This window comes from Anolis carolinensis, chromosome 3 (assembly GCF_035594765.1).
Source record: "Anolis carolinensis isolate JA03-04 chromosome 3, rAnoCar3.1.pri, whole genome shotgun sequence".
Taxonomy (NCBI): domain Eukaryota; kingdom Metazoa; phylum Chordata; class Lepidosauria; order Squamata; family Dactyloidae; genus Anolis; species Anolis carolinensis.
Window position 1 is genome coordinate 172,144,652 of NC_085843.1, and position 19,953 is coordinate 172,164,604.

Genomic DNA, 19,953 nt, shown 5'->3' on the forward strand with positions numbered 1-19,953 from the left:
TAAATTGACAAGATGGCATCAAGTGGCTTTTGACTACAATTTTTATAGTACTAAAGAGTACAGCATTAGAAATACATGTAGGTTGTTCAGCAAGTATAACATTTTGCAGTTATTTCTTACCCCTACTTAAATTTTGCTGCAGGACTTTTAATGTTTGGAGCCAATTTTCTTGTTCTGCTGCTTTGTCTTGAGTAATGTCAGACCAAGGTTATACGAAATTAGGATTCTTAGTAAACAAATATGTCTCCTTAGGTTCTTAAGTATCTTTGTTGTTTGTAAGCTTGTGCTGTAAAAACAAGGAAATTGTTAGGAGAAAAGAGATTTTCTTAGCAAAATGAATTTTTACCATAAATGGATATGACTCATTCATACTCTGATATAGTTAGCTGTTATTCTTCATGTCTCCATTAATAGAAGAGTTATTCATTGATATAAATTTGTTAATATATTGAATTTGAAATATTATGGTAATAGGAGTGAACAATCTGTTTTGACCTTGTCGGTTATCGATCTTGTAAATGGATTATTGCTTAAATGGGACATGACACTACATTTCTAAGAGAGTTTGGAAAGCTGACTGATAAATAAGAGAAAACTATTTTTGTTGTATTGCCTATATTGAAAATTTTATTTATTGATTTACATCATTTCTATACCGCCTTCCTCCCCTAGGGGACCCAAAATGTTTACAGCATACTATACAAAAAGTGAACATAGTGTTAATATGGTCAAAACAATAGCATTTAAAACATTTCAAGTAAAAAGAGATTAAAACATCACAAGTAAAACAGTTAAAATCACACAATCCGAAAGCGTTGATCTAAAGCCAGTCCAATGTCAATTCTTCATTGCACATATGGTTCAATGTATCTTATTGCTGTTGAGTAAAGGCTTGGTCCCACAACCAGGTTTTTAGTTTCTTCCTAAAGGCCATGAGGGAGGGTGCAGATCTGATGTCACTGGGGAGGGAGTTCCACAGCCTGGGGGCCACCACTGAGAAGGCCCTGTCTCTCATCCCCGCCAATCACGCCTGCGAAGGAGGCGGGATCAAGAGCAGGGCCTCCTCAGATGATCTTAGATTCTGGGCGGTATCGTAGGGGGAGATAAGTTCAGACAGATAAGATAGGCCCGAACCATTCAGGGCTTCATAGGCCAAGGCCAGAACTTTGAATTGTGGCCGGAAGCAGACTGGCAGCCAGTGGAGCTGGTGTAACAGAGTAGTTGTATGCTCCCTATATCCTGCTCCAGTTAGCAATCTGGCAGCCATTCGTTGGACTAGTTGAAGCTTCTGAGCAGTCTTCAGAGGCAACCCCACATAGAGCGGGTTGCAGTAATCGATCTGGGATGTAACCAGAGCATGGACTACCATGGCCAAGTCAAACTTCCCAAGGTATCTGTGTGGCTGGCGCACAAGCTTTAGTTGTGCAAAAGCTCCCCTGGTCATCGCTGAAACCTGGGGCTCCAGGCTCAGGAGATGTTTTATTTTTTTAAAAAAAATTCTGTCTTCATGAAAAAGCATTTTTGTTTGGAGGGAGTTAATGTCACTTGATACTTTAACTTGTAAAAAATGTTCTTCTTTTAAGTGTAGAATTAAAATTATCGAACATAGTTTAAGAAACTCTGTTTTATATATTCCAGAAGGAACATGATGTTACTTTAATTTTAAACTTTAGAGAAATCCTTTTGAGGAATCCACATGTGAGAGTATAAGTCTGACAGATAGAGCTGTTATTTATCTCCTGTTTCATTTTGTGAAAAGATCTAGGGGTAGTGCAACTGGGTTTCCTTTCAGTAAGAGAAGTTAAACTAGAGGCAAAAGAGCATTTTTGCAAGACAACAGATCCATGCACAGTGTAGTTCTGTCTCTATCTTTGCCTCTGTCTCTGCAAAACGGTCATTGGTATTCCTTACATGCAATATTCCAAACAGAAGTCTGAGATCCCATCTATATTTGAAATCGACATTTCAGAAATTGTTCAGAGGTGTTATTGAAGCAAGGTCTGGATCATGGTCCTTCAGTCTATTGGCGGGGAGTGGGGGTGGGGGACTATAAACAAATTCATATGCACACTGCATGTATATAATTTGTCATGCAAAAAATAAAAGAACAATATAACATTTCAAATGAACCGTTTTAACCAACACAAACTTGCCAGTATTTCAATGGGAAGTATGGACTTGCTTTTGGTTGTTGAGACAATCAAATTAATTAGCATTGTTGTTGTGTGCATTCAAGTTGTTTCAGGGCAACCCTAAATTTAAAGTTTAGGATGGGGATCGGGTTATAATGACCTTGGAGGGCCATAGTTTGGGGACCCCTGTATTAGAGCAACATTAAACTTTCCCCTCCAAATCATGAACAAATTCAAAGGTTAATGTAGGCAAAACCACATTTGTTCACATATTCATGTGACTCTGACAACTAATCTGTTACACATGTCTATTTTGTTCTGCCCTTGTGGTGGTAAACTTTTGACATTTTTTTGAATGTGTTGACTTTGAAATAATCCAAAGTTTTAGGTATAATTTTATGTTTGAAGTCTACTTTTTATTAGTAATGGAAATATTTGACTAATATTAAAAAGATGCACATCTTGGAAGGACAGGAGTAGATTTGTAAGGTCCATCTGCGGGCTGAGAAGAGATCCTGGGTAGCAGAACACAAAGTGTCTGAAAAAAGCTCTCCAAATCTTTTCATTTAGTAGGCACATTTGGAATTTTGAGATAATACCATCACTTATCCTATATACCTATTCACATATGGTCTAGCCATTTTAGTAAAAAAAAAAAACAACAGGCCCATTTTGTCAAAAAAATTAACTGGGTTGACGTATCTATTGTTACGTTGATTTATGCCCCACTTTTTTCTCTGCAAAGAAGATTCAAAGCGGCTTACATTAAAAGCATTTCAATACAATTTAAAATACACAAATATACACACATTGAAATAATTAAACATTAATGGTATTAAAAATTAACAGTTAAAATCCACAAAACTGTTTAAAATGTATTTAAAGCTAAAACCACAACACCCCCGACTTGATCTTATAAACCTTCTGCTTTAAAAGTCTGCCTGAATAAAAAGGTTTTAGCCTGCCACCGGCTTCCCTTCGCAGGGAGTCCCATAGTTGAGGGGCAGCCATTGGGAAGACCCTCTCTCTTGTTCCCAACAACTGAGCTTGCAATGGAGGTAGGGCTGAGAGAAGGGCTTCTCCTGAAGATCTCAGGGCCTCAGCAGGCTTATAGAATGAGATGATATCAGCTAAATAGCCTGGACCTGATCCATATAAGCATGTACCACCTTGACTGGATCTGTCCTCAAGGAACTGGCTCAGTTGGCACACAAGTTTTAATTATGCAAAGGTCCTCCTGGCCACTACAGATACCTGGGCCTCCAGGTTCAATGCTGAATCCAGGAGTACCCCCAAAATGCGGACCTGTGTCTTCAAGGGGAATGTAACCCAATCCATCTATGGGTTATTGTGAGTACTACCGCATTACCCTCTCTAAGAAGAGTGATGAAAGGCAAGAAATTAGTTCATCCTGAAGAATCTAAAAGCACCAATCCTGGTACTCTCTTACCATAGCGCTAATTCTAGCCTTTTTGAATACCTGGGTGGGAAAATAGCAGTGGTGGTCAAGGGCAGCTGGTCCCTTGAGGCAATGCTGGCACTTTCCCCTTCTCTGTAGAATAACCCTTGACTTATCCATGGGCCATATCAAAATCTATAATTTTGGCCCCAAAATCTACACTTGACGTATAATATATATGAGGTCGACTTATATATTAGGTTGACTTATAAATGGGCAAATACAGTAAATGTTTTCCATGGCCAATGATAACATTAATATTTCACAGAAGGCAAAACTGTTGATGGTAAAGGATAAATGGTTAAAGAAACATATTAAGTGGCTGAGGTGTTACCGGAGCCCAACATGCTTTCCTTTGCTTGAACAAAATATTTACTTGAGAAATGGAAACTGGTGTGGGTAAGAGACAACTAATGCAAATAGCCACCCCATTCAAACTCAGATAACTGCTGCCCCTGCATTAACTTTCCCCTGATGTCTGCATGAATCCTATAGTACACTCCATTTCCTGGTAGCTTCCCACTGTCACCGTGAAAGTATCCTCAGTTCTCACATCTTCAGACAGTGTTCTTCATAATCTTATTACAGTAGAGTCTCACTTATCCAACGTAAACGGGCTGGCAGAACGTTGGCTAAGCGAATATGTTGGATAATAAGGAGAGATTAAGGAAAAGCCTATTAAACACCAAATTAGGTTATGATTTTACAAATTAAACACCAAAACATCATGTTAGACAACAGATTTGACAGAAAAAGTAGTTCAATACACAGTAATGCTATGTAGTAATTACTGTATTTACGAATTTAGCACCAAAATATCATGATGTATTGAAAACATTGACTACAAAAATGTGTTGGATAATCCAGAACGTTGGATAAGCGAGTGTTGGATAAGTGAGACTCTACTGTATATTTAAATGATGTATCTGATTACGATATGGGACCCATGGAAAATGAAAACATTGGTGGCTGGAGGTCTTTTTGCAACAATCCCAGCTGCCAAGATGACTTTTGTTTTTGTTTTTAAAAAAATGGAAATGTCGTATCTCAGGAGCCAAAAAGATTAATGTAATTAATAGATAGTAAAGGAGGAAACAAAAACTTGAAGTAAGTGTTAATGGAAATTAAGGAGGTTTGGAGTATGAGAATAAACCCTGCAGCCATAAAAATTGTCTGAATGTATTTTAATGATTTAATTGTGATTTTTACTAACACAACAGCCCTTACAGCCCGGTATGTAAGATCAATTACCAATTTAAGCAATCATTATGTTCCTACAGTGACCAGCCAAATGTTTTGAGAAGCCCACAAGCAAAATATTGTATAGTTTAGCTGTATGCTATCAGGAGAGGTACTTTTAAAAAACCTAGGGTATTGCTATCATAGTACAGCGATCTTTTGTTAATTAATATATTGACAGCCTGTAAAAAAGAAAATTATATGTAACTACTCTACTGCCTTGGTATATGCCATTGGGTGAAATATTTGCAAATTGGGTAAAAATGGCGAAAATCTTCCCATTGTTATATAGCTGTTTCAGATCCTGACATCTTGACGCTCAGCATGAATATTCAAAATGTTATGAAGTATGAATCAAAATGAGACAATTTCTTTAGTGTTCTTGTGATCACCTCCTTGTTTTTGTTGGTCCTGTTTTGATATATGACTGTTTATTTTTTAGAAATCATGCCCCAGGCATGAAAATGATATAAATGTGATATGCAATCTACCTGTAAAGCTGATCATAATATGATGGTTGAAAAAATTCTAATCTGTAATTGTGAAAGTCTTCTGGTGGCTAGCACAATGCTGCAATAAACTCTTCACTGCTTATGTAGCATTGTGTGATATAAGATTGTATCACATTAATATTTATTGGAAATACATTACAGATGAAAGAGAACAATGGCAGCACTGTTGTCTTGAAACATTAATAAAATATTGCATAATTAGCTTTCAAGCATAACTTCCTGACCTGTAGGAAGCTGTGTATTGATAACTTTTTAGAATTAGTAAATCTCGCTGGAAAGAAATTGTCTTTTTGCCATCAAAAAAAGATATTGTGTTTTGATGTATGTTATTTTAAAAAGACCTATGAAATGGATGCTTTTCTAATTCTTTTTAAATGTTTTATTTCAACAGAGAGATCTACCAAAGAAGAAAGTATGAGTCACTTACGGCTGATTGCTGCTACCCTGAAATATCGTGGCATTTATTCATTGGTGGAGAAAAATGTAAACAGAAGAGTATTTCTGCAAAGTCAGAATTATGCTTCAACTGGAGTGACAGAACCTTTCTTGAGTGGAACTAATTCAAGTTATGTTGAAGAAATGTATTATGCATGGCTTGAAAATCCAAAAAGTGTGCATAAGGTAATGCTGTGTATGTATGGAGACACAGGAATACAAAAAGTCTGTATGTATTATTAAATCATTTCCATACTCAGAAACCTCAAAGTTGTCCCAAGTAATAGATTCAGCATTCTTGAGTAGCGTTCATAGAATGGGAAATCTCAATTTTTCCCCCCTTCCCAGCATGGGGAGGGTGATGGTTATTGTCGGTAATTTTTTTCCATTTTCAGCACTTTTGCAAACCTTCCTGCTTCTCAGACCCTTGGATCAAAAATTACTGAAGAGATAAAAAAAATTATACCCAGGTTCCTTCCACACAGCTGAATAAAATCCCACATTTTCTGCTTTGAGCTGGAATATATGGCATTGTGGACTCAGATAACTCAGTTCAAAGAAAATATTGTTGGATTTTCGGCCTTGATATTCTGGATTATATGGCTGTTTAGAAGGGCACTCACTTGTGACTGAACCTACTGCCCAGTGGAGCTGAAGCTGGTTCTCTCATAGCTTTCTAGGCAGATTTTTGAGTCCATGGCCTCTTGTGATCTGAGAAAACTTCATTAGAAAACTTTTTTTTGTAGCAATAATTCTGGCTAGAAGAGCAGGTCAGCTCTTTTCCCTGTGGGTAGATCAATCTTACCTGAGCCTTCATAAGGACATAATATTTAGATCAGACATTTTATTTCTCCTGGAAATAGTATTTGTTTTTCACTTGAATCAGGACATTGCATTTCCTGCATTCATGCAGAATCCCATGTCTGGAGAGCTCTCTTCACTGTCCACTGTCTTGACTCGGTGACTCTTCCAATGGTTTGCAGCAACTAATTGTCTGATCTATGAACTTTCTGGTAAGCAATCTATCCAAGTGAGGAGCCAGTTGACCAGAGTATCTGGTTGTCAGTGGCTTTCTTCAGGGGCATACCACTGCACAAACCCTATAAAACTGCCACTTAGTCCAGCTTTTTATCTTTATCTCTCACTATAGAGTGGACACAAGCTGCCTGGTGAAGGCTGCTCTTCTCCTGTTCTGCATGACACTCCATCTTCTTAGTTTACACCAGTAGTTTACTAGTATCTGATCTGTGTGAGTCACAGGCCCCTTCTACACTGCCATATAAAATTCAGATTATCTGCTTTGACCTGGATTACTTGGCAGCATAGAGTCAGATAATCCAGTTCAAAGCAAATAATGTGGATTATCTGATTTGATAATCTGGATTATATGGCAGTGTAGAAGAGGCCACAGAGACCATGAAGAACTCCTAAAGCTTACCTGTAGCTGTGATTCTTACTCTGTTCATTTGTGAACTCATATAATTCTGCTCATTCTCCCTCATGTCCTGTCTCCTTATATTCTTCAGCAATTGAGGTCCTTTCTACACTGCCATATAATTTAGATTATCAAAAGCAGATAATCCACATTATCTGCTTTAAACTGGATTATATGAGTCTACACTGCCATATAATCCAGTTCACAGCAGATAATCTGAATTTTAAATGGCAGTCTAGAAGGGGCCTGAGTGTTTAGGTCAGAAGCACACTAGTCAGGTATGCAGGAGGTGGTTCCCAACCTTTGGCCCTCCAGGTGTTTTGGACTTCAACTCTCAGAATTCCCAGCCAGTTTACTAGCTGTTAGGAATTGTGGGAGCTGAAGTCCAAAACACCTAGAGGACTAAGGATTGCGGATCACTGATCTAGATAGTTTTGAGAGGTGTTTTGTATAGGGAAAAATTATTCATTAGTGTGAGTTCTCTGGAACAGACTATCAGACATATCTACAGTCTGATATAGTTTAGCTTCATTTTGAAGCAAGGCATAGTCCACACTAGATGTATGTGGAAATGTGTTGTAGTATCCTTTGAATGTTCTGTTTTTATATCATAAGAAAATTACAGTTTCAAGCAGTCTACTAGGAAGTAAATCCCAAGGGGCAGGAAAATCTAAATAGGTGTATGATTGGTTCGTAATTGCCTAGGGTTCCTCTTTTGAAAAGTAATCTTTGCTTCTCTTACTCCTTCTTTATAATGCTTTGCTCCACTAGTGCAAAGTAGCATCTGAAAGTAGCATCTGTGGGAATGAAATGACACGAGCTGTGAGAAAGGTGTCATTATTTTTGCTCTTACAGTGGTGTCAGGGCTATAGATCATAGGGAAGAGATTTGACAAGGCTCCTTTATTGCTATCAAAGATTAATTGAAAAAAAAACCCTGCTAGGTTACCTATTGAGTACATAACTGTTGTCATGTTGTCTCGTATCCAACCACTCTTCCCTTCATTTTGTTTACTTGGAAAAGAAGGTGTTTTTTTCTTTTTAAAAATTATACCATCTAAGCATCATAATCAGCTGGAACTAGAACTTAGGATAACAGTGTTTTGGTTATCACCGTATATTGTGAGGAAAATAAAACACATTTACACAGCTTTTGAGCAGAGCCACTGATGGCAGTGAGTTTTGTAATAAAAACATTTTTGAGTTTAGCTATATATATAAATATGGTATTATATTAATATGCACAATTGTATTAGTATGTTTCATTCTTATCACTAGATTTTTGAAATATAATCTATATTGCTGTTTTGCAGGTTTTTAAAAAAATTCACATGCATATTAAGATGTCACGCAGATTAAAAGCCAATATTTCCATTATTCTCCCAACACGTTTTAGCTAATTGCTCACTTTACAGTGTGTTGGTCACCTACTTGATATGTATACATGTAGAGTAATAAAAGTGAATAGATTTCATCAACATTATGGATCATAGCAAATATAACCTTAATGATGATGTGGAACATTTTGAGAACACTGATTTTTGTCATTTTTTCCCCATTATAATGATGGTTTTATCATCAGTGTTTCGAGTTCTGGTACTTTCATTTTACTCCGAACTGCAGCATGACACCTCCTTGTAATATTTCCCCTTGAAATCCACAACAGATTTTGCAATGCAGCTCTCAAGAACAACTGTACAGGGGTCCAGGGAGCCTAAACGGGAGACTCTTAGTCCTGTCCCATCAAATTAAGTATGTTACTACAGAGGACCTACTCAGTGAGAGTATTCATGCCCTTGTCCTGGTTTTGGTTGTTGAGTTTGGTTTGTTATACTTTTAATGATGTTTTTATACCTTGCTGTGTGTTTTTTTTAATTGGATTGTTACATGCTATTATGTTTTTAACTGTGTTTTAGTTGGTGTATTTTGTTGTGTGTCCTGGGTTTGGTCCCGCTTGTAAGTTGCCCGAGTCCCTTTGGGGACATGGTGGTGAGGTATAAAAATAAAGTTATAAAATAAAGTTTCTGGTGGCCTGTACCTAGAGTATAGCCTTGCTGATAAAGGATAAGGCCTGTTAAGCTAAGAATTTGCATGTGAATAAATGGGCATATGATTTCACTGCTAGCTGCAATTAGTTCCCACTGAAATTATAGTTCCAGCTTTTGATCCAAGCCCTTTAACTTAAGAAAACATGTTATGTGTGTTACCTAAGAGTGATACCTTCAGTGGAATGAATAAGAAAAATTAGGAATAAAGGACAAGGGATGGAATGTGCTACTTATGTTGTGTTTGTACTTGGTTTAAAACTCTTATTTGACTCTCCCTCACTTCTTTCCTTTCTGTACATTTGCTGCCATAAAATCTAGTCCTGGGATTTATTTTTCCGAAATGCTACTTCTGGAGCTCTTCCTGGACAAGCCTATCAAACACCTTTGGCAGACTTTTCGGAAAGTAAAACTTCACTAATCCAAAGCCATGGGCTCACAAAGTCTCCAGGTAAAGCTGAAAAACTGGTTGAAGATCATCTAGCTGTCCAGTCATTGATACGAGCATATCAAGTAAGTGTTGATGTATACATTTTGCTTATTTACTTGTTTATTTATGGATTAACATCACCTTCCCCATATAGGTGTCTGATGCAGTTTTGTACAGAATCTTTTCTTATAAAAGATAGTGTGACTAGAAAACAATAAAAAGTCGCACTTCAGGAAACTGCCATTCCCATTTTCTCTACCACAAGGATGGGCAGTTTTTGAAGGCTGTCCTTCAGGAGCCATTGGAGGGCCAATTTCCTGCACCTATCTTCACAAAAACCCCAGGAAGCATTTTTGGAGGGTCCCTGTAGGGTGGCATAGGGGGAATTTTCACTTTTTTTGGGTCTTCCTGGCTCATTTTATGCCCAAGAGAGGCATTATTATAACAGAAAGTAAACAGAAGTACGGTAACTTCTTTTTTCTTTCTCTTTAAAAAAAAAAGCTTCTATGGACCTAACTTTGTCCAAGGGGCCCTGGAATAGCCTCCAATGCTCCAAAAATGGATTCAAAGGGCCTTCAGATATGATCAACATCACCTAAAAATACGTTTGGAGGATTTTTGGCCCCAGCCACAAAAGTACTCTTAAAGGCTGCATAAGACCAGCAGATTGCACTTTGCTTAGCACTGCTTTAGAAAAAAAAATTACTCTTAAAGTAGTGCATAAAGTTAGTTAATAGTGGAATGCTCTTGGTCAAGCAGTTTTTGGAGCATTGCTTTGCAACAGTAGTGGGATGGATGAGAAAGCTTTCCTGCCATGTTCACAGATATGACTTCCAATGCCATCCTTCCTCTTGTGGCATCACATTCCTAGCCACTTTAGATCTGCTTCTGCCCTGTGGCATCGGGCAAAATAATTTACATTGGCTAACAGGATTACAGCTAAAGGATGTAATATTCTCAAGAAAACAGTTTTGATCCAATAAATGCCTTGTTGGATTAGTGGTTGCTATTGTGAAACCTTTTGCAAGGTCTTCTAAAATTTCTGTAAATAGGCAAAGATGTGACATTATTTAGATGTGAAATTAAGCAGTTCTCATGGTACAATTCATCTTACAGTGACATTGCTTTAGGTTAGTTGTTTTAATATTTTCATATGTTTTATAGGCTACAGACAATGCGATTGCTGTTGCCCGCTTTTGGTCCAAAACTATTTAGCTGTTTGTGATTCCTTTATTTTATCACTTTTAAACTTATTTATTATGCAATGCTTTTGACATGAAATAAAAAAATCTTACTATTCACTTTGTCAGAGTACAGTAAAAATAGGAAATCCACATTTTCCAAGAAGGATATTTACAGGCAATGTGCTATTCTATCATGATTACAGCTTTCATTTATATGTAACTAGCTTGAGTACCTGGCGGTATCTGGGTTATTAGAAGAAGGCAGAGTTTGTTTTGGGATGTTAGGTTAATATCACTTAATTTTGGTCCAGATTTGTCGTTGGCTGGGTTCAGTGATCTCTGGATAATGGTGAACTATAACTCACAGATTCCCAGGGCAATCACCCCCAAAAGCCTGACAGTATTTGCAGTAGGCCATGTTGTTCTGTATGCCAAGTTTGGTCCAGATCCATAATTGTCTGGGTTCATAGTGCACTCTGGGTGTAGGTAAACTGCAACTCCTATAAATCGCTCCAAAGACCTCCAGTATTTTTTGTTGGTCATGAGGATTCTGTGTGCCAAGTTAGTTTCAGGTCCATCGTTGATAAGGTCCAGAGTGCTCTTTTATTGCAGGTGAACTATAAATCCCAGTATCTACAATGGCTGTAAATCAAGATGATTTCCCCACAAACCTCTCCAGTATTTTTCTTTGTTCATAGGGGTTCTGTGTGCCACATGTACCCAAGTCCATTGTCAGTCAGGATCACAGTGCAGTGTCTTGATGCATGGTGAACTACAACTTCCATCACGTGGAGTCAGTCCCTCAAACTCCTCCAGTATGTTTAGTTGCTGCTCAATTCTGCTCTGTTTGTTATACAGACAGTTGAAAAGACTATGAAACGGTTAAGAGAGATGCAGTGGGTGGAGTCATGCAAATTTCACAGTATTTGAGAGAAAGGAACTCTGGGAGGTGTTTTTGGTGGAGGAGAAACAGAAAATGGTCCCCAAATGAAAGCCTTCACTAGGTTGGCGGGCAGTACTGTATGGTGTTTGTGGGGGACATTGGCAGGGCTCTTGGACATGTTCATGGCGCTCGCTATAACCTGCAATGTCAGTGAACAGAGGGCAATGGCTGGCTCCTGCTTAGTGGGAATTATAGCTGCTTGTGACTCTGTCTGTGTGAGTAGATACCCCTGCCACATACACATATACAGATTTTCACTTTTATTATGTGTATAGATTACATCCATTTCCAGTGGTACGGTTTAGCCACAAAGAAAAGTAATAATTAATTACACAAGTGGTTGAAAATTGTAATAAAACTGCAGGTTGAGTAACTCTTATCTATAATTCCAAAATTGTCCACATACATGGCTATCACAGTGTCATCTTTGTTTTCTGATGGTTCAATGTATACAAAGTTTGTTTCATGCGTAAAATTATCAAATTACTGTATAAAATTATCTTCTGTTTGTAGAAGATGCATATGAAATATAAATGGATTTTGTGTTTTGATTTGGTACCATTTACAAGATATCTCATTGTGGACATACAGTATATGCAAATACAGGTATTCCAATATTTATGAAAAAAATCAAAGTTCAAATTGAATATAAATTTTGCAGCTACACCAAATTAACTCAAAAAGATAATTAGTACTGAATTGCATACCACATCTACATGAGAACATGAGGATAGAGAATGTGCCAGTTTTTGGCTACTATGAAAACTTTGCATCCCACCTAAATTACTTTGTATAATACTGGTAGTACTTTTGCTACTGGTTGATGTGAGAAATGAAGTAGTATAGTATTATTCTTAAACTTATTCTTTCTAAAACTGGTTGAGGAAATAGAAGAGAGGGATTATTATGCTACCCCAATCACTAGAATCGCAACTACTGAACAGTTTATCCTGGGCATTTTATCCTGGACTGGAATATGTTTTTAAAATTCTAAGTGGTTCATGTTAGTGTTAAAAATACAGTGATGAATTTAATTAGCAACAGGAATCCATTAGATTTACTATGAAACAAACTGTGGAAATAAATAGCCATCCTTATGTTATGAAAGTTTGTCATTTCCTAGTAGAATATTACAATCTTGGGATGGCAAGGAAGAGTAGCCCACTATGATTGGTTCAACCCTTACATTCCAACCAGAATGGCAGGATCAAAAATTATTTTTCACTTGAACCGCTCAGTCCCTGCCCCCTTCTCCAAGTTATTTCTATTCTGCCTAACCAACCAGTCATGGTTACCCTTCTCTGACAAACCTTTAAGGCAAGGATGTTAGTAAGGATAAATAACAAGGAGAAAATAAGGACAGAAAGGCCATGACTGAAAAGTGGAGAACAACATTGCATAACCAATGCTATCTCTCCTGGTAAGCTGTAAGTGCCATTTTTAAAAAGAGGAGCTTAAGATAATGGCTCAAAAGCGGAGAAGAACATTGCAGAAGCAATGATTCCTCTCCCTGTAAGCTCCAAGCTTACAGTCTGCCTCCAGTCAAGCATGCTCAGTGACTCCCAAGTCATAGTTTGTAGACGCTTGCGTTAGAGAGAAAGAAGGAACAATTCAGATACATCAGCATCTCAGGGAATGCAGTAAAGGATATAAATATCTCAAATGGCTGCCATCCTGCAGGTCTCTGGGAAGAAGGAGGACTTAAGGGAATATTGCTGTCTAGCAAGAGTGATTTGAAGAATTTAAGTGGATGTAAATAATAAAGATGGTGTATCAGCTTATTGGGGACACAACAAAATAATTAAAATGCATCTCAGATAGCTGCTAGCTCTTGTGTTGTTGAGGAGAAGGACCAGTTAAGTAAAATACTCATGCCCTTAAATTAGTATGTCAAACATTTCCCAGGACTGCTATGAAATAGTTACATTTTACTTTCTGTGATTTATTAACAGTTATATAACTTGGAATTTAGGAAGATAGAATCCCTACATAAAAGTGTACAAAAATAACTTTGAACAAATACATGGAGGAGAGAATAACTATTCATTTTATCAGTCCGCAAGGTTACCATATGCACATATTCAGTGACAGTACTCCTTATTTTCAGGTTGTAGGGCACTACAAAGCTCAGCTTGACCCTCTTATGACTGGTACCGTTTCTTTTGATGATTCCCTGAGTGAACCCTGTAATCGCACAGGCATTGGTGAGCTCTTCCCGTTGATTTACTTTGTTAGCATGATATTTCTTTCTTTGCCTTTCCTACTACCCTCCTTTACCGGCTTCAACCTATTCAGATCCGTGGACACCATGTGGCTCAGTTGGATCCGTTAGGAATCTTGGATGCTGACTTGGATTCATTCGTTCCATCGGATTTAATCACTACTATAGATAAACTGGGTGAGAATTTTCAACACCTTTGTAATAAATTAATATTCACAGTGAGGGACATGTCTCATGATTAAGTGCAACAGGCAGTTAGGTGATAGTTGACAGAATATTTCCTCCTGTACATAGAAGGCCACTCCTCTTGAATGAGATAGTCCTCTAACTCTGTGTATTAATTTATGATATTTTTTCAGTATGTGTGTATGCTTGTGTACTTTCGGCTGAAAGAAGATATGTGAGAATGGTATTTTACATTCACAACAACACACAAGTGGCTTGGATAGAGAGGTTTGCTCCCAAATGTTTGGCATTTATTTTAAGCATTATTGCAAAATACAATGGATTTCTTGACTCCAAAATGCTAACAAATTTATTTAAGAAAATGGAACAAGAAGATACTGAAATAATAGCGAGGTTTGTCTCACAGTAAATTATTTTTTAATTGTCTTGTCAGATTTAATATCTCCAGGTATGTATCAAATGTGTGGTCATTACGTATTTATTTTCAAGCATTATACCTTTAAAAGCTTTGTTTATGTTGAGATTAAAAGATGTTTCTTTGTAGACAAAAGTAGTCTTTATGAAAGATAATGATTGGTGTGTGAGTGTTTATATTTATTAAAATTGTTGCATACTTTTCGTTGCTACAAACTGCAAATCAGACTAAGCAGAAAAAGAATATAAATCTATGTATAAATAATAAAATTAAAGGAACCATTTCAAGCATCCATATATCATAGTGGCATAAAGTTGGAGGGTCATCTACAGGTTCACCATGAATTATAATTATAGATTCAGTTCATTCAATAATCTTAGTTCTCAGGTTTATCCATAGGCCCTTGTTTATGTTGCAGACCTAAGTTTGATTTTTTGATTTTTCTTCCTGTCATAATAACTATGAATATAATTGGCACAGAGTTTTATGGGTTATATGAGTCTGACTTGGACAAAGTATTCCAGTTGCCAACAACAACCTTTATAGGAGGAAATGAAACTATGCTTTCTTTACGAGAAATCATCAAACGATTGGAGGTTAGTGCATTGATATCTTGTATTGTTCTTTTCTCCTAAATGGATTTGTTACTTCATTTTTTTCAGTTTTCACATCTTGGAAATGAACAAAATATAGACTGCCTTTAAAGGAAAGGATTGCTCTTCCTCATTCCTTAGATAAAAATGTAATGAAAAAGTCTTATATACACTATTCAGGTATTATAAGTCTGAACTTGAAAGAAAATAAGTTAAGATGTGCTCTTCTTCCAAGTGAATTGCAGATTGCAGAATTTGGAGAACACATAGAAATGATCCATTTAGCTTAATGCTGCTTTCAGTGATTTAATCTAGTTCTTCAAGCAAGATGGTATTTTGAGAATTCTTAACTGAACATGAGATTGTTATGGTTCATCATTGCATATTGTTTTTCAGTGTGTTTTTATGTTCTTTAAATACATTTAAGTTAATTCTGATAATTCAAAATATTTAATTGTTGGTATCAGTGAAGATATAATGCTATCCAAGTACTATATGAATTGCAAGTTTATGCACTGCTTACTTTCATGTGTCTCCCATCCTTAACACTTTTGAGGAAGTTCCTAAACTTTTATCCAGAAGTTAGTTTGTATGAAGTTTGAGCAAAAGTTTAGAAAAGCAGGAGTTAGTGTGATATCTACATTGACTCTTAGAAAGGATGCTGAATGAAGAAACAATGTTTAATTTTTTTTTCTTCACTCTCTTATTGTTTTTCACTATTTTAAATGTAAAATTTGCCACGAAGAATACATATTGTCAACATATTGGGTTGGAGTTTATGTTCATTAATGACGTGGAACAGTGTGATTGGATTCGACAGAAATTTGAGACTCCAGGTGTCATGAAATTCAGCAGTGATGAAAAAAGGACATTGTTGGCTAGATTGGTGCGATCAACAAGGTATGCTTGGAAGTAGTGATATAAGTGACTGATGAGATTTGTCTTGCAAATGTGATCTTAAGTTCTTCTCAGTAGAGAAGAAACAATATTGTATATTTTTGAATGTTGGTCTTGGTGTAGGGTTTATAGCAGTAGAATAAGAAGAAAGGAAAAGAACAATACTGTTTACCTTAGATGCATTTCTTTAAAATACAACTGGAAGCTAAATTCCATGCAAAATATAGACCTGTTCTATTGGCCCACATCACAGCTAATGAACATGACAATTGATCCTGGTCTACACTAGAAAATTTGAGTAGTCATTTTACATTGTTACTGGAGCATAACATTTGCCTTCCCTCATGGTATTTATTTAGTAAGACAGCAGTAGATCATTCCTGCCCAAGTTTAATTAAAAGAGAAATGAATTTGAGCGAGATACTCTTAATAATCAGGTTAACATGGCATATGAATGGCAGCCTGTTAATAATCTGTCATACAGAATTTTTCTCATTTATCTTCCTGATACAAAACAAAATAAATCTCAATAGTATAAACTCTGCACTGTTGCTTTTGCTTGCTAATTCAAGGAGAATTTGCTTTAAAAAGCAAAAAGAAACCTAACAATATTCAGCTCACACACCAAAAATACCAATAGGAGAAATCAGGTGAAGCTTGCTGTTTTCCTTTTTCATTTAGGATTGCAAGGATTTAGCAATTTGGCATTTAGACATTTCTGCTGTTTTGGCTCCATAGAAAAAAGTCAGTTTGTCTGTGGTGTGGCCATGCTATATGTAAAAGAAAAACAAAAAACATACAAAACCCATCTTTTTAACCAGAGAAATTCTTCATCTGACTTTTGGATCATGCATAATGTGGGTGTTTTCCATAAAATAATTTAACTTGCAAATTCTGGGTTTGATATGTTGAATTTTGCAAGATTGCAAAAGTAGAGGACAAAAGAAGAAATGAGAAATATGTCATTGAGGACACTGTGATCAGGGTCTGCAATTTGAGCAATGTTGTTGGCTCTGGAGGAAGGATATCCCACACCTTAGACTGTTAGTGTGTTACTATTTATTTATTTATTTATTTATTTACAGCATTTATATTCTGCCCTTCTCACCCCGAAGGGGGCTCAGGGCGGATCACATTACACATATAGGCAAACATTCAATGCCTTTTAACATAGAACAAAGACAATACAAACATAGGCTCTGAGCGGGCCCCGAACTCATGACCTCCTGGTCAGAGTGATTCATTGCACTGATTGATTGCAGGTACTCTCCAGCATGCGCCATAGCCCGAGCTGTTAAAGCGCTGAGCTGCTGAAGTTGCAGACCGAAAGGTCCCAGGTTGAAACCCGGGGAGCGGAGTGAGTGCCTGCTGTTAGCTCCAGCTTCTGCCAACCTAGCAGTTCGAAAACATGCCAATGTGAGTAGATCAATAGGTACCGCTCCGGCGGGAAGGTAATGGCGCTCCATGCAGTCATGCCAGCCACATGACCTTGGAGGTGTCCATGGACAATGCCGGCTCTTCGGCTTGGAAATGGAGATGAGCACCAACCCCCAGAGTCGGTCACAACTGGACTTAACATCAGGGGAAACCTTTACCTTTTTAAAATAATCATGAGGGTACTTTATGTTTAGTTTTTAAAAATTATTTGATCATGTTCTTTCAATATTAATTAAAAGTCTCTACTTCACAACATACACTAGAATTAAAAGAAAAAACCTTCTTTATCTGTCACTAAAGTATAGCTTTAATAATAATAATAATAATAATAATAATAATAATAATAATAATAATAATAATACTTGAGGAGTAGATTCCATTATAATCGTTGCTGGCAGTTAATTACCAAATATTATGTCTAAGACCCTGTTTTACCTCTGTGCAGTTTCAAAGTTTTTCATTATTTACTGTTCATATGTTCTCTAAAAGAAGTATGCTTTTCTATATATTTACTTTTCTTTTAAATGCTGATACGATTTTTCCTGTTGGATATTCAGCCTACCTGTTTTTTCCCAAGTGTTTTCCCATAAAAAGGCTAGACATACATTTCATGTTACAAAAGTCATATGGAACTGCTCTTGTGTATCATCTATACAGATGTCCTTTGAATAGATTTGACTGATTGTAACTTTAAGAGTGTTGGTTCCAAGAATTGCCCTTCTCATTTTTATAGGGTGATTATAGGTCTTTTAAAAAAAGAAGGTGCATTTTGATAGAGTGATAGTTTTTGAAATGTTCTGGGCTTTTAAATATATTGCTTGCTTGTTATTTGCTTTTCTGGATAGATTTGAGGATTTTCTTGCCAGGAAATGGTCTTCGGAGAAGCGTTTTGGCTTGGAAGGATGTGAAGTAATGATCCCTGCTCTCAAAAGCATCATTGATAAGTCTAGTGAAATGGGAATTGAATATGTTATAATGGGCATGCCACACAGGTAAACCTAGTTGAATTTAGTGGATATATTTGTACTGTGTCTATTTGCACAATTATAGATTGCTGTTCTCCAACTATGGTCATCCAAATGTTCTGGGTTTCAGTTCCCAGAAGCCCAAGCCATCATGGCCAGTAACTAAGAGTTTTGATGTCATTGTTCAAAAGAGCAGGCTACCAAGATGTTAAAAATCACTGGTTTAGAATTTGGTTATAGAGTGGGAGTAGGAAGAAACTGAATGTATTTTCAATGTGATGTTGATGAAATAGAGCCAACAGTTTCCCTGCAGAAACCATCAATTACGCTTAAAGAAAAATACAAAATAGTGCTTGGCTAGTTCAGAGGTTGAAGTAGAATGGGAAGACAGTGGTCCTTTTAAACCCATTGGCAAGCAGGCAAGTTAAACCTTTTTAAAGTGTAAATTTTAACATTGCTGCATTCAGCAATACTCACATCCTCATCAAAAGTCTCTTTGTTGGTACATATCTATTTATGTGTATATACCATGCAGTGCATCTCATACTATCTATTTATTAGGATGTATAAGTGCTCATGGAATAATAAGCTGGCAAAAGTGGCCTTTGAATGAGAGTAGAACAGCCAGAATTTTCTGGACAACAACCCCACCTTTCCTGCAATCAGCTTTTCCTTTTGTTTAGTATCTTTAAGATTGTAAGCCCAAGGACAGGGAATTATCAAATTAATAATTTGTAAGCCAGTCTAGAGGCCATTTTGGTCCAAGAGCAGGATATAAATGCTCCAAATAAATCAATCAGTATAATGAAATCATTCAGACACAAATTCTATAGGAAGGACAGAGAATAATGTATTGGAGTGATGTTGCTCACTATATCAAAGAAATTGTGGAAGTATGTAAAAGAGAAAAGTATTGCAGGAGTGTGGAGCATCAAAATAATCTCATACTGATTGGATAAATATGAATTCTGATCACTACAAAGAAATGCAAAATCTTGATATCTTAAGCGACAGTGCCCTAGAAAAACAGGAATTTGCCAGAATTTTCAGAATCTTAAGTGTAACTGTTATGCCTTGTTGTTAATATATTGTCAATTTGAGTGGAAACAATGAGTAAAACATGGAGTAAAATGCCAGAGTAGTTTTGTACTTCAGTGTTGGTTTGAACTATTGGGCTGCTTCTAATTTGAACCTGTCCATATGTTCACATGGGACGTGCACCATCATCCTTCTTACCCCACTCTCTGAAACACAGGGAAAAGAGGATGGCGCTTACTTTTGCTGTACTTTATTGCTGCAGTAGTAGCCATAGAACTCTAGAGATCACCCCCCCCCCTTTTGTCCATGTCACTCATGTACCTTTGCTGACATCAACAAAGGTGCTCAGCAACAGCCAAGAACTCTGTAACTGCTGCCTTGGCAACTA

At 36.8% G+C, this 19,953-nt stretch overlaps 1 protein-coding gene across 4 annotated transcripts in view; it reads left to right on the forward strand.

Annotated features, from left to right (window-relative positions):
- Window positions 1-19,953, forward strand: part of ogdhl (oxoglutarate dehydrogenase L) — a 116,703-nt gene that overhangs the window by 48,981 nt on the left and 47,769 nt on the right. For all 4 annotated transcript variants that reach the window (XM_062975799.1, XM_008114455.3, XM_008114454.3 and 1 more), the window contains exons 2-7: window positions 5,734-5,963; window positions 9,578-9,769; window positions 14,109-14,211; window positions 15,116-15,231; window positions 15,974-16,128; window positions 18,408-18,554. In XM_062975799.1, the coding sequence (XP_062831869.1) occupies window positions 5,757-5,963; window positions 9,578-9,769; window positions 14,109-14,211; window positions 15,116-15,231; window positions 15,974-16,128; window positions 18,408-18,554 (920 nt within the window). In that variant the 5' untranslated portion in view covers window positions 5,734-5,756. The remainder of the gene's footprint in view (window positions 1-5,733; window positions 5,964-9,577; window positions 9,770-14,108; window positions 14,212-15,115; window positions 15,232-15,973; window positions 16,129-18,407; window positions 18,555-19,953) is intronic.